Source organism: Oculina patagonica, chromosome 1 (genome assembly GCF_052425735.1).
Source record: "Oculina patagonica isolate OP01 chromosome 1, crgOcupat, whole genome shotgun sequence".
In the NCBI taxonomy this organism is placed as follows: Eukaryota; Metazoa; Cnidaria; class Anthozoa; order Scleractinia; family Oculinidae; genus Oculina; species Oculina patagonica.
The window spans coordinates 15,153,831-15,178,936 of record NC_135758.1 but is presented as its reverse complement, the minus strand read 5'-3'; the positions used below and the strand labels follow the sequence as shown (position 1 = coordinate 15,178,936).

At 39.0% G+C, this 25,106-nt stretch overlaps 1 protein-coding gene across 5 annotated transcripts in view; it reads right to left on the bottom strand.

Annotated features, from left to right (window-relative positions):
- Positions 1-25,106, bottom strand: part of LOC144658572 (uncharacterized) — a 154,108-nt gene that overhangs the window by 80,383 nt on the left and 48,619 nt on the right. For all 5 annotated transcript variants that reach the window (XM_078519041.1, XM_078519033.1, XM_078519019.1 and 2 more), the window contains 3 exons: positions 9,817-9,920; positions 8,069-8,152; positions 3,584-3,636 (listed from right to left, as the gene is read on the bottom strand). In XM_078519041.1, coding sequence (XP_078375167.1) covers positions 3,584-3,636; positions 8,069-8,152; positions 9,817-9,920 — 241 coding nt within the window. The remainder of the gene's footprint in view (positions 1-3,583; positions 3,637-8,068; positions 8,153-9,816; positions 9,921-25,106) is intronic.

The window sequence follows — 25,106 nt, the reverse complement described above, 5'->3', positions numbered from 1 at the left end:
CACTACCTGCTTCTCGGCTTCATGCTTGAGTGAACGTGTGACGTGTTCACCAGACAGTGGCGAGAGCATGATCTGGCGCACGAAATGCTTTAGCGACAATTTCGGGGGAAAAGTCGCAGGGGAAAAGAATTTCGACATTTTATGCTTTGTAATTTATAGTTTGATATTGCTCTGCTCGTGCACTGTTCTGAAAATTTGTAATTTTTTAGGTTGTTTTCTAAATGCTGAAGGAGACAATGCGGTATGATTCTTGTAGAATCCGTGGCTTTAATTTAATTAGACTTAAACGCATCATAGCAGTCTAAGAGAAAAACAAAGGTATCATGTTACAAACCTTTGCACGAAAAGCACAAATATCACATTTGCTGCTTCAATACTGAACTGAAAGGTGAACTCATTTGACTTATTCTCAAGCGAAATTACCCTGCAAAATTATTATCATGTGGTCGATTGATTGGCCATAATGCAATATTCTGCACTGTCCTTTGAGTCTCTGAGTTTTTTAATCAGATTGCATTTGAAAAGGTGGGCTATCTGAAATCTTTGTTTGCTTGAGCATGAAGTGTTATCGATTATATTTAATAAGCTTTTCTATTTGCTTCTTCCCAACACGACTCTCCATCTTGAGTTGTGGTGAGTCAGCGAGGATCTTCTTTTACAACTTGTGCTATAGCATCAGCTGTTGTACAAAGGTTTCAGCACTGAGGCAAGTATCATACTTTATCAGGTAGCAGATTAATCTAAGTTCACACAAGTTGCGTGCGTCAGTCCTTAAGTGTTTGCAATTACTGTACACGATCAACCATAACTATAGTTTTGAAACTTTGAAAATTCTGTGGAAGCATGTACCAAAAGGTCAACCAATAGTAGTTCCTTGCAAAAGATTGAAAGGGTAGACTATCTGGTATCCTTGTTTTGCTTGAATGTGCACTAACAATATTTATTTCAAAGTGCTGTTGATTTGATTCAGACTACCGGTAATTTACACCACGCCTTCTGTGACCCTTACACACGAAAATGTTACACAATCTTCTGATATGTATTGCCAGTGTATTGCCTCACCAATGGTATGGAAATTAATCCTAGGCCATCACTTTTACTTATGGTATCACAATGTATGTATGTAATGTACTTCAAATACGTTTTGTAATAATTATTTTAAGCAAAAGAAAAAAATGAGATACAAAAAAGTTGCAATTCCATTGCTCTGCATGCGAATACCCTTCAATCGGAAGTTATCACTGTCTCACTACTGTATCAACTTTACTTCCTGGACTTCACTTGTACTGTAGGTGTAGTGTGTATTACCTCCAAATGATAACAAAATTTTGGACTTATTGGACAAAGCTTGCATTTTTTATTATTTTTTTTTTTCAAAAAAACAACAACCAACCCTATACCGATTGTACAGTCAGTGTAGACTGTCAGTCGCATTTCAACAAGATTAAATCGGGGAGTAAATCAAGAAATTGTATCAATCTTAATTCCTGGACTTCTCTTGTATTGTGTATTACCGGTACCTCCAAAATTAAATATTAATAAGATTCCGACGCTGCATTTAAACAAGAGAAGATCAAGATACATTATTTTAAGATATTATTTTTCCTGGCTGTCTAGTACTGCTGCATACCATGTTGCATTCCACTGTACAGTCGAAGCTCTCTTAACGGATACTCCCTTAAGCGGACAGCTCTACTTACGGCCACCTTGTTTGAAACCCCGTTTTAACTCCCATTACAAACTCTGTATTTTAACATTCTCGTAAGCGGACATTCCCGTAAGCGGCCGCGGACACTTTCACAGATTATGACTTAGGCTTTTTCTTTGTTTTTAAGCTCCCATAAGTGGACACTTAAAAGAAAATCCTATAAAAAACCTCTGTATCTTGTTTTTATCAATCAACTTCACATCGCCGTTCGTCACAATGATTTTACAGTAAATACAGTACCATTTTTCAATGTTTGTTTTGTCGTCATCCACGTTCGTCCGGTTATTGTTAGCTTAGCCTGCAGAACAGGCGGTTTATTTTGCGGGTCGAAGCGCGACCTCGCAATAACCCTGCAAAAAATAAACTGCCTGTTCTGCAGGCTATTGTTAGCTAGGCAAGCTCCCGTAAGCGGCCATCTATCTCCTATACCTCTAGTGACCGCTTACTAGAACCATTCTCGTAAGCAGCCAGCTCCAGTTGCGGACACTTTTTACGCGTCCCGAGGGTGTCCGCTTATGAGAGCTTCAACTGTATAAAGTCACGATAAAAGACATTCAGTTAGAATTGTACAAGTTAAAATGTCAATTTTGTGATTAAAGCAGCTCAATTTTTGCCTTTTATTTATTAACATTGGTTAGAAACTAACCCGTCTTACCTTGGAATGCACATTACAACTCAATAAAGGATACCAACTGAAAGCAACTTATTGCAAAATTTTATTTACTTGACAAATCCCTTTTCTCCTTTTAAAGCCAATGAGTCAGTCTCTAAACTGTCAAATGAAATCACACTCAATTTTGGTGTTAACCCTCGGACGTACAAGCAAATTCATACCCCCACCGGGTACCGTCGTACAAGGTGGGGGCCGAGGGTGGATGGAACCACTCCGCTGAGTTTTCGTTCTATAAAAGGCACAGCAAAGTTATTTTGCACTGAGAAGAAAGCCCTTAGCTTACTCTACAAGATGACATACTTTTAATTGGCTGTGACCTCATTAGAACCGCCATCTTAGATCCGCCATTTTGGATTTCACCATTTTCTTAGAAAGTCGGAAAATAACAAAATTTGATGTAAAATCATGCCAGAATGCTTTTGGAATGTAATAATAAACAAATGGTGCTTTTCTGTTTCAAAAAGCTGGAAAAAATAAAGAAAAATGTTAAAATTGACAATTTTTGGGCAGACCTACCTGTAGTTGCGATGTTGCCATGGCAACGTCAAATACCATGGACATATTAAAATTTGTGCAAGGGATGAATGAACAACTACTGAAAGTTTCAGCTTTGTGAGTAAAGAGTTTTTTCAAAATTTCGAAAAACCTTATGGGGGGGGGGGTGGATGCCACCCCCCCTTGTACATCCGAGGGTTAAATTGCTTGGATATCTTTTGGGCTCACATTTTCACTCACAACAATAAACCTTTTTAGCTTTGTATGTAAATTGTCTATTACAAATCACATGATGCTCCCTAGAAAATTTCCTTTTATCTATCTGAATACCGTGAATTTGTTTAAATTTGAAGAAGAAATTTTCAAGGGTACCATCACTGGTCTGAAATGGGACAACAAACAAACAAAGCACAAAAAATCTATTATCAGTCATCCATCTGGGCTTCAAACACACTGACTTGCTATACTGGAACGTCATTGCCTTAGCATGCATGGCAGGCTGTTTAAAAAGGTATCAGCACAATAATTAATATTGTGCTGATACCCCTTTAAACAGTCTACATATTTGACTACAGACTTGCTATAAATATGTTCTAAAAATTAAGACAAATATCATTTCACGAGAAGAAAATAATGTGTATACTGATTTTCAATTCTACTCCAAAGTACAAACAATAGCTAGTCAAAAAGAATCAATTTATAATCACATTTGGTGCACTGCTATCCTCTTCATCATGCTCTGTATCCTCTGAGGTTTCACCTGACAAAGACAATAATTTATAACAATACTAAATTTACAAGGTAGTCCAATAATTTATAACCATAGTAAATTTGCAAAGCTGTCCAGCTAGTGCAGCACAAGTTCTGTTGTTGCCTAGATTGGCAGCCATTGTTTTGGTAGGCATTTCCCTCTTCCATCTGTTTTTAGTCTATGTACCTGCTTGCATTTTGCCCTAGCTTTCTGGTCAGACTTCTGTATTCTGTCACCTATAAAACACCCAGTAAAACACACTTCTGCAAGATGTAATTGTTGGGTCTGGACAATGTGTGAGGCAATGAGCCAATTGTGAGCCACTCCAGTTGGGATTTTACAAGTCATGCAAGCCATATCAGTTAGCCTAAATAACACATTGGTAAGCCTAAACAGCACTCACTAGGTTAGCCTATTGCTTGCTTACATGTAGGTAGCTTGTGGTAACACTGCTTTGTACTTGGATTTTGGACTTCTGGCTTGCACACATTGTGGAGTAACTGCAGAATACCCCGCCACATCGAGCCCTTTACTGAAAAGCGGTGGCTACGCGGTACGCGGTACGCAGTGAGAAATAAAAAAGACTGGAAGTTTTCTTTTTCCCTGGCTACGCGGTACGCGGTACGCAGTGAGAAATAAATACAAGACTGGAAGTTATCTTTTTCGCTGGCTACGCGGTACGCGGTACGCAGTGAGTAATAAATGCAAGACTGGAAGTTATCTTTTTCGCTGCTACGCGGTACGCGGTACGCAGTGTTTAATGAATGCAAGAGTTTAAGTTGTCTTTGTTGCTAGCTTAGCGTTCTTGTTTCGACTCATGGATTAAAAAACGAGGTATATTCACGTGAAGTGCGCTTGTTTCGGCTCATGGATTAAAGAACGAGGTATATCATGGTCAATTCATGTCTTTCTCTTGCGTCCGCGTACCGCGTAGCCAGCACATAACATGCAACGCCATTTTGAATTTATTTTATTTTTATACTTTAACTTTTATTAATAGTTTCTCGTGCCGCGTGCCGGCTACGTGGATTAGTTCAAGTGGCAGGGTATTCTGCAGTTAAGCCCACATTGTGAGTTATGCAAGCCATTTTGACCTAAATAACACACTGGTTAGTCTAAATAGGACTCTTGTTAGCTAGCCTACAATTAGTTATGGTAGCTTGTGGTGAGCATGTATACATGTATTTGGATTTGGAATTACTGGCTTGCATGACCCAAATATTGTCCACAGTCTATTTTTCATGCCTAATAAAAAACCTGGAGATGAAAACTGCTGAGAGAAGAGAACTATTCTATAAAAAAATTAATATGTTCTCCACTTGAAAAATGTTAGACATAACTTACTTGTAACTTAATACTATCTTGCAAGGGTGACCCGAAAACACCAACCCCCTGGTCTGTGGACCCCCACTACAGAGTGGGTGTGTGGACTGCTTACATACCGGTCCATGAAGCACCCCTACAGACCCCCTCCACTGAAGAGTTTTGACTTACTGGTTTAACACCCTTAGTTTAAGGGTGGGGCACAAGGTATACCGACTGTATTAATATCAGTTACCCATTTCATCCACTTTAGTAATATATGACAAACCATTTGTTTTGTTAGCCAGATTAAAGATTAATTTGAGTTCTGGCTGGGGCAAAAGATATCTTTATCGGTTACACATTGCTATTTCCTTCTTTTTGGCAATAAATGAATGCCCGAATTACTTTGAAAATACCAGATAACTAAGAGGCTCCGACTGAGAATATGAAGAATCGTTGGACAGGCTGGGGAAATCGAAAATCTTGAAACTTTGCCTGAATAACACCTTTGGGGAACTATGTTCGAAAATATTATTCTCATCTTCTAGGAATTTATGGTTTTTGAGAAATTAAGAAAAAACGAAAATAACGGTTTTAGCTCATTAAATATGCAAAAAATATGCGTAAAAATGGCAAAGTTCTCGATATTCCTATAAGAGCAATTTTCAATGCTTTAAATCGAAATAAACTTAAAATAATAGCTTGACCTTTCTTCTACCAGGCAACATAAACTTTTAATTTTTTCCGGCTATTTTGAGGTTTCCTTCGCCTTTTAAAATATTGCTTTATCAAGCACTTCGGGAAAGGGCAAAAATTGAGAAACTTTGGAGGCCAAAAAAGCACCTTGATATGTCCGATATCGAGTCAAACTAAACACCGTGCAAAAGCGCAATGTCTCTTCTGTTATAATATTAAATAAAAAATCTGGGTACTCAAGATTCACACAAATGAGAAACGAAAGTTTACGACCTCCTCGTGTTTAATTTGCATAAAGCTAATTTTTGAAATCGTTCTCTGCTAAGTGATCTGGTCCGCTAAATTTAAATTTGGGAGCTATGATTTGCACAAAGAAAGCAAGTTTAAACTTTATTTGATTTTGTTGACGTCTTATGCCTATCAACAGGTTATATAGACGCAAAGAAAGAAGAAAAAACAGTAAAATTATCGACTAGCTATTGCGTGACCTGCGTCACGGTATGAATTTTCTTGTCAATAATTGAATTAAAAAGATCGGAGGAAAGATTTGTTTGTTAGAACATTCATTATAAATTAGAAAAATCACTAAATTAATGATTTTATATTTTATTACTCGCATATACACAAAAAAAATTATTTTTAATTTAGTTTATTTTACAAAAAAAAATTACTTCTTCCCGCAGCTGACTCCTTGTGGGGCCACCATGAGTACCATGGAACACTGGCAATAAAACCCCTCGATCTAAAAGAAGCCTGGTAAATTCTTCTGGGCTCAACAACTAGGCTTTCGCGGGTTCAATGATTTGGTCTATGGTGACTTTATATAGTTGTTTTAAAACAAGAGACTTTTCTATTTTATTTCCATTATAATGACAACTGACGGAAACTAGGATATTTCTATTTTATGTACGTTTATTTTAATAATCTCAAAAAAAACTAGTTGGTTGAGTGAGTTACCCAAGATAAAAAAGTAAAATCCCACATATGTGTTATTATCTCCTTAACTTAATTTGAATGCAACTGAGTCTAAAAATAAATAATTGTTGACTAAAAATTTATAACGTGACGCAGGTCACGTGAGTCGTTGTTTTCTTCTTTCTTCGCGTCTATATCCTGTTGATAGGCTAGAGTCAAAAAAAAAAAGAAATTCTTTTTGCTCTACTCCATTAATAGCGGACAATCACTTAGCGGAGGACGAATTCAAAAATTAGCTTTATGAAATTAGACACGAGGAGGTCGTAAATTTCGTCTCTTTTTGATCTGAGTACCAGATTTTTTATTTGATATTATAAGAGAGACATCGAGCTTTTGCACAGTGTTTAGTTTGACTCGATATCGGACATATCAAGGTGCTTTTTCGGCCTCCAAAGTTCTCAATTTTTGCCCTTTCAAATACTTGAGAAATTAAAAGGCGAAGGAAACCTCAAAATAGCGGAAAAAATTAAAGGTGTATGTTGCCTGAAAGAAGAAAGGTCAAGCTATATTTTAAGTTTATTTCGATTTAAAGCATTGAAAATTGCTCTTATAGGAATATCGAGAACTTTGCCATTTTTACGCATATTTTTTGCATATATGAGCTGTTATTTTCGTTTTTTCTTAATTTCTCGAAAACCATAAATCCTAGAAGATGAGAATAATATTTTCGAACATAGTTCCCCAAAGTGTTATTCAGGCAAAGTTTCAAGATTTTCGATTTCCCACCTGTCCAACGATTCTTCATATTCTCAGTCGGAGCCTCCTAAGTTTTATTCTCCAACAAATGTGAGCTTTACCGATATATGGTCAGAAAAGTATTGTTATCTGTCATCCATACATATAGGTTGCCAATATTTGTCGGAAGTCTCACAAAGCATTGATAGCCACAGTTTTTCTATGTACAAAAATTATTGTGTTTTGTTGATACTGTAGTTTGTTGAATAATTAAACAATATCCTGTTCAATCTTGTGGCACATCGTTTGATTTTACTCCACCTATGGCTTGGTTGGCCAAGTATCAGGCGATATTCAGTGTCAGGATAACTGTTAAGTATTTTGTGCTTTCTTCCTCCCTGAATATTTTTGGCCATTATCCCACGAACTCAACCCATCTTTACAAAACACAACATTATTAATTGAACACACCCTCGCTCGCTCCCTCTGTAAGAATTGCTAAAGAATTAGTTAGAGTCGGTTTAATTTATTAATTTGCTGACAGGACTGGTCTATCCTAACAACCGGTAATACAAAACTTGAACTTTTTTTAACTTAAACTTTTATGTTGTTTTGGGGGTAGTTCATGAAAGGGTCCATAGGGGTGTCCATGGACCGGTATATGTAAGCAGTGCATGGACCCAGTCTTTGCAGTCTGCACTGCAGTGGAGTCCACAGACTGGGAGTCAGTGTTTTCAGGTCACCCATCATGCAAACTTATTGGGATGAGATATAACTAAACACATGTTACCTGCATCCCACATGGCTATAGATGGAGCACTATGCATAAGGTCAATGATGTTTTGGTAATGGCACAAACGTGCATAGTCCTCAGCTGTCAATCAAAATGGTAAAAAGAGGACAGTGCAACTATGTTAAGCAAATATTTTGGTCATACAGTCGAAGCTCTTGTAAGCAGACACCCTTGGGACGTGAAAAAAGTGTCTGTAACTGGAGCTGGCCACTTGTGAGAATGGTTCTCGTAAGCGGCCACTAGCGGTGTAGGGAATAAATGGCCGCTTATAATAAATGGCCGCTTAGCTTGCCCAGCTAACAATAACTGGATGGACATGGATGACGACAAAACAAGCACTGAAAGATGGTACTGTAATTACTGTAAAATAATTTAGACGAACAGGGATGTCAAGTTGATTGATAAAAACAAGATGAAAAGGTTAATAGGATTTTCTTTGGGGTGTCTGCTGACCTCAACTAAGACTACAACCTCGTCCCCAGGCCAGTGCCTTCTCGGTGACGAGACCCTGGGGACGAGGTTGCTAAGACTAGACACAACTGCAGTAAGTGATCCACACTGCCAACAAGTGGAAACCGTGTACCACCAAAAACCCGAGACCCAACCTCTTCTCAAACATGGTTTTTTGGGTGTTTCAACCCCCCCCCCCCCAAATGTTTTTTTCCATAAGACATGTTTTCATAAGGAGGGACAGAGTTTTTTTTATTGATGAAGTGTTACTGGCTTCAAAGATACCCTTTAAATGCAATCAATAAGCTTAAGAAGAAAGCAATTAATTTTGAACACATCCATTTTTTACAGACAACCATAGACAGAAGTAATTATGTAGTTGTGAATGACTACATGCAAAGAAATTATTAAGAAATAATGCAGTGGTGTTTGGCTTAATCTTTATCAATGTTACATGCAAATATTTTTAGAGGTTCCTCTAGATCTCTTTCCTTTCAATGTTGAACCCATCCATGGTTAAGGATTGTCTGTAAAATAATTACTATATGTTGGAAAGCCCAACATTGAAAAGGGGAGGGGGAGAAAGGGTCAATTAATTCGGAAATTGTTCCAACACTTTTGATGGTTGTAGCTTAAACAGAGGACAGTGCATTATGTGAAACCAACAAATGAATCCAGAAGAACAAGTGGATTAAATTGTGGAGGGTGGCCCAGATCTGAATCTTTGTCTGTTAAGTGGTGTGGAAGATGTGCACGAATCCCACAGCCAATAGTCATCCTCCACACGCAAAATTCAGATTCTGCAGCCAGTGGCTCATATCACTAAGCAGGCCGCCTGAGCTACCTTCTTGCTCCCTATCTGGTGTTATACTGTAGTTATTGTGAGGATGTCATGGGATGAAGCCACAAAGAAATTTTGATGGTCATGATATAGCAGATAGTCAGGTTATACTAGTATATAACAGATGCTTTGACACCAGATACTACTGAGATTAAGCAGGAAATTGAGCTTGAGGCCAACAGCTTTTCTCTTTGTGTTGGGAATCAAGAATGATAAAAATTAATATAACATGGTAACTCATAATTCTCAGAAAACTAAAAAAATTTGTTTGCTTCTTTGTAACTGTCTGTAGGCGGAAAATCTCACTGTTGAAGGAGTTTTGTGGTGTGTTCCTACGTGGTGTCTTTTTGATAACTTTGATAAGGCAAGACACAACATAATGATTGCCTTAAATCTAACATGCAACTGTAAGACTCAAGCTCAATAGCACTGACCAGAGTGAATTGTTACATACCTGAATGGTCATTGCTGTCTCTTAGCTGTGGATTAGCACCTCTCTTTAGAAGCATCTCTACAGTTGTGCAAAGTCCAAGTAGTGATGCATACATCAGGGCAGTCCTATTAAAAGTAACTAAGTCAGCTGAGAGAGGAGTTGTACTGTATCTTTAGGTTTATGGGAGAGTACCTTTTGGTACTTATTTTGCAGGTGCTAAATTTTGCAATTTTGAAGAGACAGTATTGACTGGTGTTTCATTTTCGCTACTTGGACAAAAATATGTTACATTAACATTGAAAATATGTCGAAAAACGTTAAAAAATATGTTTCGCGGGTCTTCACTTCGGTTGAAATTCAATGCACTCTAGTCAATCTGTGTGGGAAACACAATTTGATTACCTGTAATTCAAGTGAACTGGTCGTCTAGTGATTAGTACACTGTCACCTGTGGTGCGATCCACATCATGTTTTTTTGTTTTTGTTTTCCTTTTTTACATTTTCTTTTTTCTTATTAGTGCAGAATGCACTATTGTGATGGTTTGGTGGGTTGCGTTTACTAAACCCCTAAACCACTAAACCGCTAACGCAGTGTAAACTTTTAATCACCAATTAATTAATTAATATCAATTAATTAATTATTTCTGTAAAGGGGGGAGGGGATGGAGAGCACCTGACCGTGTGCCCTTGGTAAAACGGGGAGTATATTTACGATACTTACAATTAGAAAACTTAAGGTATATATTTGTTTCAGAAAGCACTATGCTCTCCTTGTGGTACAATTCTTTCTGGAACAAAATACTTTGTGCTAAATGCATGCGCAGATCAGTCCAAGTCACGAACATTGCGTGTTTCTTCTGCAGAAGGATTCGCGTAGACTCAGTGGCGCCAAGTTAAAACCACAAATTAATTGAATTAAACACTAAGGCGTCATAGCAGTTCATGAGAAATAATTCTTGATATGGCAACGCTGTTTTCTTAGAAAAGGTGATCTAGCATCTCATAATTAATTGATAATATCTGTGTTATAATCAATGTCGCCTTGTTTGCAGAAAATAATTCACGTTACCATATCATCATGTTACATCCGTTTTCAACAAAAACAAAAGTATAATGTTACATGTTTTTGACAAAAACAAAAGAATCTCGTTTGCTGTTTCAATATCAAACTGAAATTCAAGCTATCGAAAATTAAAATAACAGGGACGTGTCTAGAAATTTTGTATAAAGCCTAATTACGTGGTGTGCTTTTCAATGTGGTAGAATTCCTGTAGAATCTGTGGCGTTAATTTAAATAGACTTAAAAGGCATCACAGCGATCTCCGAGAAAAACAACAGTATCGTGTTACATCCGTCACTTCATTTCCTTTGATTTGTTCTCCGTCAGTTGAACTAACCTCCGTTTTATTTTGTAAAACCTCTGCAAAATTAGTATTTGAAGAAGCGAACAACTTTGAGAGAGTTTAAAAATGTGGCGTGGCACGGGGACCACTCCAAAACAAAGGCAAAATACATTTCAATGTTGAACATCAATTTTTGACTCAAACAATCGTCTCTCTCGCATTTGCAAATGTAAACATTGCTGTCGCTTGTGTGAATGAAAGTTTCTCGGGCTAAAACAACCTCGATTTCTTTTCGAGGATTCTTTTGTGAATTGAAAAAAAAATTCCCCGTTTGTTTCACGGATAACTTCAGTTCCTTCGCTTTAATTTATCGAAAGCAAAACTTACAACTCAAATCTCTGAGTTGTTGATTTCATATGTCGGCACGACAAAAAGTCGCGGAATGTTTTTGATCAAACTTCATGATTTGACACGAAAAATTAAACACCTACTTTTATAGAAAAGCATCCGTAGTTAATAATGCCGGGTAACAGTACTTGAAGAAAGTATCTATTAAAATGTGATAGGTTACGTTTTAGTTGTTTGTGTAACTGAAGCGCTCGCGTCGATCTTTCACCAAAAATATAAAATCCGGTTGACTCAACTCTGGTTGCATACAAATTTCCACTTTGGATTAAAACGTAAGGTAAACGCTATTCCAAATCTTCACTCTGTTTTGCTGTCATTTTGATTAAGAATCAAAGATCTCTTCGAGATATCGACTTTTTTTGCATGAAGTTAATATAAGTAGAAGGTTTATCCTGGGCATTGTTGTTAGAACATATCATGGAAGAATTCAAACGTCTTTCAGTTCAAGCATTTTTTTTATTTTTGCGGAGGAAATGCTGTATTTGTCAGTCGCGACGGCTGGATGCTTTGCGACTCATATACTTTGGCTTGGTTAAAAATGGTAAACTTTGACGTTTGCCTTTAATCGAAATAGTTGTTTCCTTTTGAGTTAGAAAGATTTCTACTCGGCTTAATGCAGGGTTCCCGATAAAGGTTACGCATAACCTGCGATCAGGCTTTCTTTTTTTTTTCGCGGCGGAGGGAAGGCGAAAAAAGGAAAGCCTGATACAATTACTTGTCAAGTCGTCTGCCGCCCCCTAATTAAAGTGTCTGTCAACGCCGGAATGTTGGCGATGCCATCAGATAAGAGATAAGCGTGAGCTTGCAGCAAAGGTTAACGTTAATTCTCTTTTAGAGTAGTGTCTCGGTTGGAGAAGGTACTGTCTGCTTTGTGAAAATAAAGTTAAAAACAGGCCTGCACGAAATCCCCTGAACCTTTTGTGGTCGTGTTGCATCATTCAAACGCCTTCAAATTATATTTTTACTGATCAGCGGGTTTTAAAAAGTTGTTTTCAGCAAAGGCTGATTTTGTGCAAGGCTCCAACGCTCTGGACAAAATTGTCAGATCAGACATTTCAAGGTCGTAGTTTACGTCACTGGCACGATGTGGCCCGGGAATGTTGTGATAATCTTCGACACCATTGGTGAGAGATTACGCTCTTGTCAAATCCCGTCGAAAGCACCGCCAAAACATCTTTTCTTTCACAAACTATTCGTTGAATACACTCCCTTTGTTCATCTTTAAGTGTTTTGTTAATACAACTTTTGAGGGATTTTCTTAAAGCTAGAAAACTCGCTCTCTACTTCATTCCGCTCAACACAAATGAAATCCTCTATGCGCGATATTTTTGGACCGGAAGTTATAATCAAACTCAATAAACCAATCAGGATAGAGTTTAATGTTGCCTTTTGTTTCCTGACCAATCAGAAAAAAGTCCAGATTCTGGACTTTTTACAGACGATGAGACAAGTAAATGTATCAGGCGTTCATTTTTCCGTTGAGTGAGAAAAATAACGCCTGATCGCAGGTTAGGTTACGCACGACAGAGTTACCTTTTGTCTCGTCACGCAATCTTAACCCCACATTGAGAAGTAAATTTTCGTTTGGATATTACCAAAAGCCGCTTCTCCTCGCGTTATTCTTTACCTTACGGCTACACATGTCTTTTTTAACGACTACATTTCCAGTAAAACAGTTGCTGTTTTTTTTTCTAATGGCGATGCATTAACTTCTGAACAGAAGAAACGTTAAGCGTTCACTGCTTCCACCAGAAGTTATTTCACAACAGGCTACAAAAACACTTGTAAATATCACTTAACACAGCTGCTAACGACCAAAATATGGTTGAATTGTTCTTTTTTTGATAAAAGCATGAAACTTTGCCAGATTACTAACATCCCTGTGGCGAACATTTTTAGATATGGAGCCAGCCCAAATTAGCTACCTGAGCTCCGTACTGCGCATGTCCTAAATCACGACTACATGAAAACGAGGTTAAGACAAATAATCGTACAATTTGCCGTATTTTTTAACTGTAGCCAGTGTTTTGTGTTGGTTAAAAGCCTAACGGGTTCTATGTCACTTAGCGTATTGTGTTTAGTCATGTGACATGTCACCTGACCAGTCACATGACGTCATTTAAGTCGCCATCTTGGATCGGCCATCTTGGAATTCACCATGAGCTTAGAAAGACAGAAAATAAAAGAAATTAATGGAAAATCAAACCAGAATGCCTATGGAATGTAAAAATAAACAAATAATACGATTTAGTTTCAAAAAAACTGGAAAAGAATACAGAAAAATGTTAATAATGACGATTTTTGGCCAGACCTGCTTGTAATTATGATGTTGCAATGACAACTTGAAATACTATGAACATATGTTTGACATTTCAAAATTTCCACAAGGGATGAAAGTTTCATCTGTACTGAAACTGAAAGTTTCAGTACTATAGACTTATTCCCCTTTTAAAAATGTTGAAACACCTCACGGGGGATGGCATCCACCCGCTTCCCCATACAGGTCCAAGGAATAAAATTTTAAATAATCGCCTTTTTTTTTTTTAAAAAATATGGCAATATTTTATTCATGGTGTTTGAATATTTTAAATTTTGTAATATCATCAAAAAATTCTTTTATTGATATGGCTTCACTGGCTTAGAGAGACTGGCAGCCCTGTGTATGAACTGGTTATTTTATTGAGTGGACACTGGGAACTAGATTCTAGGCCACTTGCGGTTTTAAATATGGCGGCCTCCATGAGAACTTACAGACATTCTTGGTAAGTGATTTTTTTTACCTAAATAACTTATATGTTCCTTCTTTCAATACGGTTCTTTATTTTCAGATACCGTATTTTCTCGGTTATAAGGCGCACTCGGTTATAAGACGCACCCCAAACTTGGCAACTTTGTCATGCTAAGTTTCCAAACTGAAAAGTTTCCGAAAGTGCTCGGTTATAAGACGCACCATGAGTTGGGGAGTTAAAAAGATGCAGTCATCAATTTAAGGACAGTTCTCCTTACAGAATTTGAATGTTTGAATGTTGCTCATACTCCTTGGCACAATTTTCAAGTAAAGAGGTAACATTTCTTGCTTATATAAGACGTAAATTCGCTCGAGGTAAACATTTTTCCATCGTTCATGCTTCGATCTTGGCTGCTTAGTAACCTGGCAGATGTGTAGTTACCAGTGACCACTGAGTTTGTAGCTTGGTTACCAAGTTCTCAAGCATGCTTCGTACTTTATTTATCGAGTGGTTTTCAATGATTCTCAGGCTTTTTTGGTGTTTTCCTTGTCTTCTAAAGTCATTTATCAACTTTCCACGATGAGAAAGGTTTGTTTAATATGAGTATACTTGATTTTCTTTGTCTGTTTCAACATAATGCTGACATAAGCAGTTGTTACCAAAACTTGTCAACTCGGCCGGATAATAAACTTCGTGTTGAACCTTGCTGTTTCTTGTTCTAAAGATGTAAAATCTAATAAAAGGCAATGACCAACACTAACAATTTTCTTTTTTCTTGTTTTAACTGCAAGTTCCGGTAAAATGGCGGCCATAACATTTTGTTGGGCGAAAATACTCGGCTATAAGACGCACCCCGATTTTGGCAAAAACTTCCCAAGAAAAAACATAAAACGCAAGCAAATGAGGAAAGTAGGTAGAAAGAAAAAAAAAAAAAAAACAATACAGAAGCTAGAAGTACTAAGCAGTGAAGTGAGTAAGCCTCGTTCGATTGATAAAAAATGTAAATAATCATTGTAATCTCGTGCAATTTTAGTTGATGTTAAACAACCAAATATCATGGATTGGAGGTATTGCATCATCTGTCAAAAGCCTTCGATAGAACATTTACACTAGTGCCCTGCAAGTTCAAAAAGAAAAGACATGCAGTGGTGTCGGGTACAGGTCGTTCGCAAACAATATAAAGGAATTTAACACTCTTGGCTTGTTGCCAATGGACATTAACATTGACTTGTTTGATGAAGGCACAGGAATAGAGGAAACACTAGCTAATCACAAGGCGTTGTGGCACAAATACTGCAGAGATCGTTTCAGTAACACTAAGTTAAGTCGTGCAAAGAAGAGAAAGTTAGCTGAAGCATCGATAGATGAAGCTGGTAGTCCTATTAAGTCAAGGAGATCTAGTATTAAAGAGGCTAGCACTAAAGATTGCTGCTTTTTCTGTGAAAAACCTGACAGCAAATCGAATCTTCATCAAGCGGAAACCTGTAAGGTGGATGAAAAGGTTAGAGATTGCGCTGTTCTCTTGATTGATGGAAGGCTGATAGCTAAGTTGTCGGATCGCGATATGGTGGCATTGGATGCTAAGTATCACACAGCATGCCTTGTTTCTTTGTACAATCGGGCAAGAGATAAAAGGTCGGCCACCTTGAAAAAGTCGCACACCACAATCTCAGATTTAGATGAGCTTGCTTTTGCCCAGGTGGTTTCTTATATCGATGAGATTCTAGAAGAAGGAGATGAAGACATTCCTGTGTTTAAGATGAGCGAACTGGGAAAATTATTTTTCTGCAAGCTGCAGGAGCTAGAGGTTGAGTGTGGAAGAATTAATACTTCTAGATTAAGGGAGAGAATCTTAATCGCTTTTCCAGAATTAACAGCTGTAAACCAAGGTAGAGATGTTGTTCTCGTTTTAAAGGAAGATATTGGTGGCATGATTAAACAAGCAAAAGAGAAAGACTCCGAAGCGTGTCACCTGGCCAAGGCTGCAAACATTGTCAGAAGAGACATGTTAAGGGTGAAGAACACATTCAATGGAGCGTTCCAACCAAACTGCCAGAAGAATGCAATTCCTGTGTCTCTGAAGATTCTGATTGACACGATTCTTAAAGGCTCATCAATTGTCAACAAGGAAACTGCTGCCGAAAGTGCAGACATAGTTCCCAATCAGGCATCTCTTACAATCGCACAGCTGCTCAACAGCATCTCACGCATCCGTGTTCGAAAAGAGCCGTCTACCAACCATCACATACGAGAAAAAGAGTGTCCCCTCCCCATCTACGCAGCTCTAAAACTCCATGGAGCAACAAGCGACAGATCTCTCATTGATGCCTTTTTTAAACTTGGGATGTGTATCTCTTTTGACAGGGTACTATCTATTTCTACAGACATTGCTAACAGTGTCACAGCAAGGTATGAGAGGGAAGCAGTCGTTTGTCCATCCAAACTACGCAACGGATTGTTTACTACAGCGGCAGTGGACAATATTGACCATAATCCTAGCTCGACCACCTCCAAAGACTCATTCCATGGCACTGCTATTTCTCTTGCCCAACATCCAACGTCTGAAGAGAGAGGTAATGAAAGAAACATTGACACATTTGATCCCTCCCAGTGCAGCAGTTCTAAGAAAGTGGCTCAACTTCCTTCATGCTACCGTGATGTACCTCCTGTGACAGTATCTTCGACTGAACTTTGTGCTCCAAAGATAACAGGGAGGATTAAATCTCATCCAATTACATCAGATCGTGGAAAAGAAGAGGAGAAAGACTGGTTGGAGAACATTAATGAACTGCTTTCAAGGGAAGAGCGCAACCAACATGATACAGTGTCTTGGGCGGCGTGCCGTGCTTTGCAATCTTCTCCGACACTCCATCAGCCTGACATCATTACTCTTCTTCCTATGTTTTTGGAAAACGCCCATTCGCTGGCGATGATCAAACACTCTATTGACGTCATCAGGGCTGCCGTGCACCATGTGAATCCAGCTCAGATTCCGGTAATTGCCTTCGACCAGCCCTTGTTTGCACTGGCTAAGCAGATCCAGTGGAGCTTTACCGGTACTTACGGAGAAGATCACTTTGTTTTAATGCTCGGTAGGCTTCACATTGAAATGACAGCCTATAAAGCACTTGGAAAATGGATGGATGGTAGCGGATGGACGGAGGTTCTATCCACGGCAGGTGTAGCAACTCAAGGTGTGGCCAATTCGTTTCTCACTGCAAGCCACCTAACAAGAACAAGGCGTGCGCATCAAGTGACGGCTGCCAGTCTTCACCTTCTGCAGCATAAGGCCTACCAGGTATATGTTTCCATTGTAACTGATGGTCAAGAAGTGAATTTGTTTGATGAGTGGAAAGAAGAGATGTCAAAAAAGTACCCACTGTTTCTATACTGGGATCGAGTTCTTCATTTTGAAATTTGCTGTTTGCAACTTGCTCGAGCTTTCAGAGAAGCTGACTTTGCCCTCTATGTTTATGCGCTGATCAAGATTATCCCTTGGATGTTTGCCCTGGACCAGATCAATTACGCAAGGTGGCTTTCAGTTCACATTCGGGACATGTGTGAGCTTCCTGTCCAACATCGAGATGTGTTCCAAAAGTTTTGCCATGGATCATTTGTGGTACACAAGTCGGAGAGGCTGTTCTCCTCCATCGCACTTGATCAAGCCCATGAGCAGCTAAATTCAGAAGTAAAGGGAGAGGCAGGAGCAGTTGGGTTTAGAGAAAACCCTGCAGCACTCAGAAGGTGGATGGTAGGTGGGCCGGAAGTAGCGCGTATGACAAAAGAATTTGAAGATTCAACGCGAGCACCAAAGTATCAACATCATCAACAAACACCAGCTACACAAGCCGCATTTGCAACAGATGTCCTGAACGTTGCCTCATTGCTCGAAGAGCTAGGAAATCCTTTCTGTGAAAAGAGCAAAGATCTAATAGCAGTGCACACAAGAGATGTCGCAGACGAAACCATCATAAACACAGTACAAAATGTTATCTCGATCGGAGAGGCTCAATTTAACACATTCGTTCAGGAACGGTTTATCGACCGAAGCAAGCCGGTGACAGGCACCATCAAAAAGAACAAGTTGCCGATGTTTGCCACTTCAAGCAAGAAAGCACCCTCAAAAGATAAGGAAAAGATTGGAATTCTCAAAGAGGACTGCGCCCTCTTCTCTAGGCTTTACATTGCATGCCAGAGTCGTGATGGAGATTTGGAAGAGTTTTTCAAGTTCGAGAACCAGCCGTGGCCACCCTCCCTATCTCACCTAGGTCAGCTAAGAGAAGGGCAGAAGGCAGATCTTGTCAAGTCCCTTAAGGCTGTTGCATCCCCAGAGACAGGACAGCCAACTCCAGATGCAATCATACTGGATGGAGCAGTTATCGTCCAGATGCTGCCACCAGGAACAGTACGTACCTTTAAAGAGTACTGCCAAACGGTGTTTGGTCCCTACATTGCAAGACAGCTCCAGCCTGTGAAACGAGTAGATTTGGTGTGGGACGTGTATAAAGAGGGATCGCTGAAGAAAGCAACGCGCGAAAGAAGAGGCACTGGTCAGCGCCGTCAAGTCACAATGTCCACGCTAATCCCCACAGACTGGAAAGGCTTTCTTCGAAATGATGAGAACAAGAATGAGCTGTTTCTTCTATTAGCAAGCTACGTTGTGTCAATGGAGATACCCCGTGACAAGGAGTTGTATTCCACCTCTGGAGAGAGTGTCTTGTCATCCACCAACAGAATAGACCTGGCTAGCCTTGCACCATGCACCCATGAAGAGGCAGACACACGTCTGATGGTACACGTTTTGGATGCCAGTCTCTGTGGACATCAGAGAATAATGATTAGGACCAACGACACAGACGTAGTTGTTTTAGCTGCATCCATTGTAAACACCATCCCAGCAGAGGAACTGTGGGTCGCATATGGCACAGGGAAACACTTGCAGAACATTGCTGCCTATGCCATTGCTTCATCGTTAGGGCGTGAAAGAGCTGCAGTTTTGCCCATGTTCCACGCCCTAACTGGATGCGACACCGTTTCCTTCTTCGCGGGCAGAGGAAAGAAGACAGCATGGGACATCTGGGATGTATTCCCAGAGCTAACATCTACTCTGCTTGCCTTATCCTCCTTACCTGAAGTGGTCGACGATGCTTCCTTGGCGGTGATTGAACGTTTTGTTGTTCTTCTATACGACCGCACAAGTAATCTGGCAAAGGTAAATGAAGAGAGACAGGAACTCTTTTCTAAGAAGTCTAGGACCCTGGAAAAGATTCCACCAACCCAAGCGGCACTCCTACAACACACAAAGTGTGCAGTGTATCAAGGTGGATATATTTGGGTCCAAACAATTTTAACGCAACCAGTTCTTCCAAGCCCTTCTGAATGGGGCTGGCAACGTAATGACAAGGCTTGGATTCCAGTTTGGACGACACAGCCCCAGATAAAGGATACTTGCTACGAACTCATCCGTTGCACCTGCAAGACTGCATGCACAGGTCGTTGTAAGTGTGCAAAGGCAAGCTTGGCTTGCACAGGCTTGTGTAACTGCGGTGGTAACTGTAACTGACTTATCTATAATGTAACTACCGCAAAATAACATGAGATATTAAAGGAATGGATGGATTAGAGAAACATCATACACAATTTACTAGCAGAATCTCTGTCAGCTTATCTATGACGAATGTACCTTTAGCACTATTCTAAGAAAACATTCAGTGAATTAGAGTGGGATGTACAATGTAAACAACAAATGTCGAAAAACATGTGATTAAACAGCATAAAAAGTTTGATATTGTTGTCTCTAATCACAAACACGGTCAATTTAGGCCTATACTAAAATCAAGTGATAAACTATACTGTAAAATTTGGTCACTTGTCTTAGCCTTGTTTTCATGCACATGTGCTTTGGGACATGTACAGAACAAAGATCCAGTAGCTGAAAAAATCCTGGTTCCCTGCATTGAAATGCTTCTTTTGAAGATGTAACTGTCTCATACAGTGTCATACTTTTCTCCAAAACAACCTACAGTATTTCTTAACAACTTGACCTTTCAGACGAGTCACGTGACAGGTCACTTGATTGACAGGTCACCTGACTGAATAAAAATATTGCCCATGCCAACATAAGCATTATTAAACGTCAAAAGGTTTCTTTTAAACATAAACTACATTGCAAAGAAGGATTATTTGTCTGAGCCCCTTTTCATGTAGTCGTGATTTGGGACATGCGCATTATGAAGCTCTAGTAGCTAATTTGGGCTGGCTCCATATCTGAAAATGTTCGCCAGGAAGATGGTAGTAATCTGGCAAAGTTTCATGCTTTTATCAAAAAGTGAACAATTTTGGTCGTTAGCAGCTGGACTATTAATGATGTTGCAACATTTGACCCCCGGTGTGAGTCAGACAAAATTCGGACAAACAAACTGCTCTCTGTAAGAGCAATGTATGGTTGGCGGGCACTTCGGAGGCATATTTAGCGATTGTTTCACAAAACCATGGCCAGATTGGCTCGGAATTCGAGAGAAAGCTTTACCTGTGCAACGTAGAAAGCTCAAACCATGGTTTGAAACAAAAGGTTTGTCAAACAGAGCGATTATTCAATAAATGTGTAAAATCTTTTACTCTCAGTTATTGAATGGATTATAAAGGCCCGATTTGCTGCCGAGATTTGCTGAAAGAAAACATTTATTTTTATGAGAAATGCAAAACGTTTAGTTTACACTGTTCTTAGTACAGAGCTAACCTCAGATTTATGCCACCACAAAATTACACAAAGAAACGCTCGTCTGATCGGTCTCCTTGCCTGACCCGAATATTTAAAGAGGTCAATTTCGTTACACAATTGTCGCGGCAAATACTATTTAATATACCGGTAGACTGATCAAGCTCGGCAGCTGTAGCTGCAGTCTGTAATAGTAATGGGGATAAATAACAGCTTTATTAAAATCAAACCCGCCGTCAATTCCATTAGAAAAGCGTTTGAATAGCATAATATTTTCGCCCTCTATCTATCATGTGTCGAAACAGATCGGATGGCCGGCGATCAGTGCCGTCAAATTGGGGAAGAATTCTGAATTTCTTGCAACCGACGATCTTTCCGGGGCCTAAATGAAGCAAACATACAAGTGCTATCCTTCGCAATTATATAATTCAATAGTAATTCGCTATCCGCCGCTTACATTTCTCGGCAGCCTGAATAATTTTGCAGTGGGAATCAAGGTGTCATTGCCGGATCTTCGACTAATAAATTCAATTTTGGGCCATTTTTTGGATATCTTCAATCTGTTTTTCACTTACTAAAGCAAAAATGTTTGGAATCTATCATTTTTCGAGCCTTTCGAGAATCTCGGCCTCAAATTGTGCCTTTCTCGCCCTTTTTTTCTTGTCAAGAATGCGTTCCCTCCATACAAAGCCTTTGCCGAAACTAAAATTGTTGTCCGACTCACGCGGGGGGTATCATGCGGCGAAATCTATTTTTAGTAATAGTGCGCTTCGCTAGATGATGTTGCAATTCTAAATTGTGCAACTCAGCAGAAATAATCAATTGTCACGCAATGAGTTCCCTTTGGTTAACTATTAGCAACGTTTTAGTGTGTGAAAGACTTAATTGTACGAGTACAAATTTGCGTTGTTAAACGTTTTAGGTTAAATTAATATTAGAGCCTAAAGACTTGTACCAGTACAGTTCTTAATCGTTTTAAACTTCGCTGCCTTCGAGCGCTGAACCCCTTACATTCTTAATTGGTTATGTGACGTAAGATTTGGGCTACTCACGTTTTTGATTGTTTTATAACGTTTGTAAATTTGACAAGTCACGTTTTTTCTTCAAGAACGGAAGTGCTGAAGCACAACTATAGAGTGACACTTTACAAGTCATGCGCTTTGATCACCCACAGCGGAAAGTATTCCCTTGAGAAATTAAAACAGTCCCTTGAGAGTTAACAAGAATGTGATTCCTTCCGGTTCCAGATTACCCACATAACTGCTATTCTCCTACTTTTTGCTTGTAAACAAGCAAAAAAAGTCGAAAAAAGGCCTTACATAATTCACTTTTGTGGTGCGCAGTTACAGGATAAACACGCGCCTTTTGTTTACAACGCAGACAATGCGTAATTCCGCCACCACTTCTTACCGAAAAAATCAAATCTCGGCTTACAGAGGTCGTCAGAAGTCGTTCAACATCTCATTTTAATGGTCTCCAAACGCCCTGATTCTATAAATACAAATCAGTGTTCCCAATACTGGGCGAAATGTTCAAATTCTCAAAATCTTCAAACTACTTTGACAAGATCGTTCACACATTTACGAACAAAACAGTAAACAAAAGGATACTAATTCAACTGTCCAGCTCTTAGTCGCTTAATTAAGCTATTGTCCTTCTCCTTTGCAAACGGTCAAATGTCTTTCCCGCAAATATCGTATCTTTTTTCAAGTCTGACAAAACGAATGGTACCGAACACTTTTCGGCGTGATGTTCGTAAACACCGAAGGTATTCCCTGAAGGAATAAACCGAGCCCTCAGGGTAAAAATGCCAGCGGCTTTGCCCATTTCTGAATGACACTCTCAAATCGTTGTGAAGTTGTAATGACGTATGAAGCACAAGACGTCATGGCAGATAAGGTTATTCAGAACCATGCCTCAACCTTAGATGACTTACCGTATTTTCTCGGTTATAAGGCGCACGGTTTTTTCGAGCAAAATCTGTTTTTTCTTGGGAAGTTTTTGCCAAAATCGGGGTGCGTCTTATAGCCGAGTATTTTCGCCCAACAAAATGTTATGGCCGCCATTTTACCGGAACTTGCAGTTAAAACAAGAAAAAAGAAAATTGTTAGTGTTGGTCATTGCCTTTTATTAGATTTTACATCTTTAGAACAAGAAACAGCAAGGTTCAACACGAAGTTTATTATCCGGCCGAGTTGACAAGTTTTGGTAACAACTGCTTATGTCAGCATTATGTTGAAACAGACAAAGAAAATCAAGTATACTCATATTAAACAAACCTTTCTCATCGTGGAAAGTTGATAAATGACTTTAGAAGACAAGGAAAACACCAAAAAAGCCTGAGAATCATTGAAAACCACTCTAGTCAGGTGGCTTAACGCAAAATAAAGGCTTGATCGTGACAAGAGTGATAAAAGCGTGAAATTTGGCATACAACTTGCTTACACCCTACTAAATAATATTAGAAGGGGTGCCCAAGTGAATCTGCTCACGATTCCGTTTTAAGGGGATATTTAGTCAAAACCGGCAAAATGACTGGCGCCCAGGCTTCTCTCGTCCATCGAAGATGGCGGCGCTCTTGCCATTCTGCTGTCTTTGTAAGTTTTTGAAGAAAATGTTTTAACTTCTTCGGAAATTTGTTAAAATTATATGCAGAGCATAAAAATAAACACTTGTTTTATCCATTAAAATGGTTTTAATCCTGTTTTGAGTTAAATCATTTGACATGTATAGAAATACTCCTGTTCGAGTTCGACTACTATAATTACTTGCAAAAAAATTTCGGATGTTTACTTTTGGACACTTTTTGTCTTATTTCGAACAATTTCCGACAAAATTTGCGGACACTAAAGCATGGCTTATCTAATTTAATTTACACATACAAAACAGGAACTACACTTAAACAACATCTGTGAAAAATGTTATTTAACTGCACTCTCAAGTCTTTACGTTCTCGAGAAGTCTCTCCACTAGAGTTCGCTCCATAACAAAGAAAAAAAATTAAAAAAATTGAGCTTAAGGTTGCTTAAATGACTGCGGCAAGATCTTGGAAAAGATCTTCTGCTTCTAGTTTAATTTCTTGGTAAACTCCTCCAAAATTCCTGCCAATTTAAAAACTTTTCGTATGATATATTGTGTCTGTTTCTGACGTTTCTGAGGTCACAGGCGGAACAAACCAAAAAGCCAGCGGGTGTGAATGGGCTTCATTACTGATAACTTACTGCTGACATCAATCACAATGGAGTATACATGCATAACCACTATGCATCAATACCTTGATCGACTTGCTTTGCGACTGTAGACCCTGGTGTTTGCATAATGGGCAGGCCGGGGGGTGTTGTTTGTGGGGTGGTAAGGAGGAGCAGGTTTTGTTTTTGTTTTAAAGATCAGATCTTTACCATTGAAGCCTTAATTCCGGGAATTTATTTTAAACTCTGGACAATGTAAAAACAATGCGTGGATGGCATTTCTCGTTTACGTCTTTTTCTCTAGATAAAACGGTGAGGCCCTAGATATTTATACAGTTTTAAGCATTTCGTAATATATCAGTTTAGCACACGACCCCACAAGCATTGTGCTTAAAACCCTTATTGTGTTTAAATAAAGGATATGACGATGATGATGACTCTGAACAATCCCCGGTGCGTCTTCTTTGCTGATTCTTCGGAAACAATGATCTTGAATTTACCATGACGGTGATTTTTCGTTGACGCAAGCACTTTCTCTGAGTCATGTTCTTTTGAATTTTGTCAAGTTTGACACACTTTTTGGAAGATCCCATTTTCTGGACATAAATCATGCCGTTTAAAATGTACAAAAATAACAAAGTAACATATGCAGGTCCATAGAGACAAACACGGTAGAAGTTAATGAGGACTGAAAACAAAAGCCTACTAGATAATAGTTTAGTGAGCTCACTAGAAAAATAGTTCTCGGCACAGAGTGATAAGAAAAATCAGAAAGTCTTCCATTCTCGCTAGGAGCACAGTGACAGACCCGTTAGAGAATGCAATAGTTTAACACTACAGCGCACGCGGAAATAGGGTATGAGGTAAAGCGTGCAAGGGATGATGTAACATTGATCTTTCATCCGCTGTGAAAAATACTGTTTAT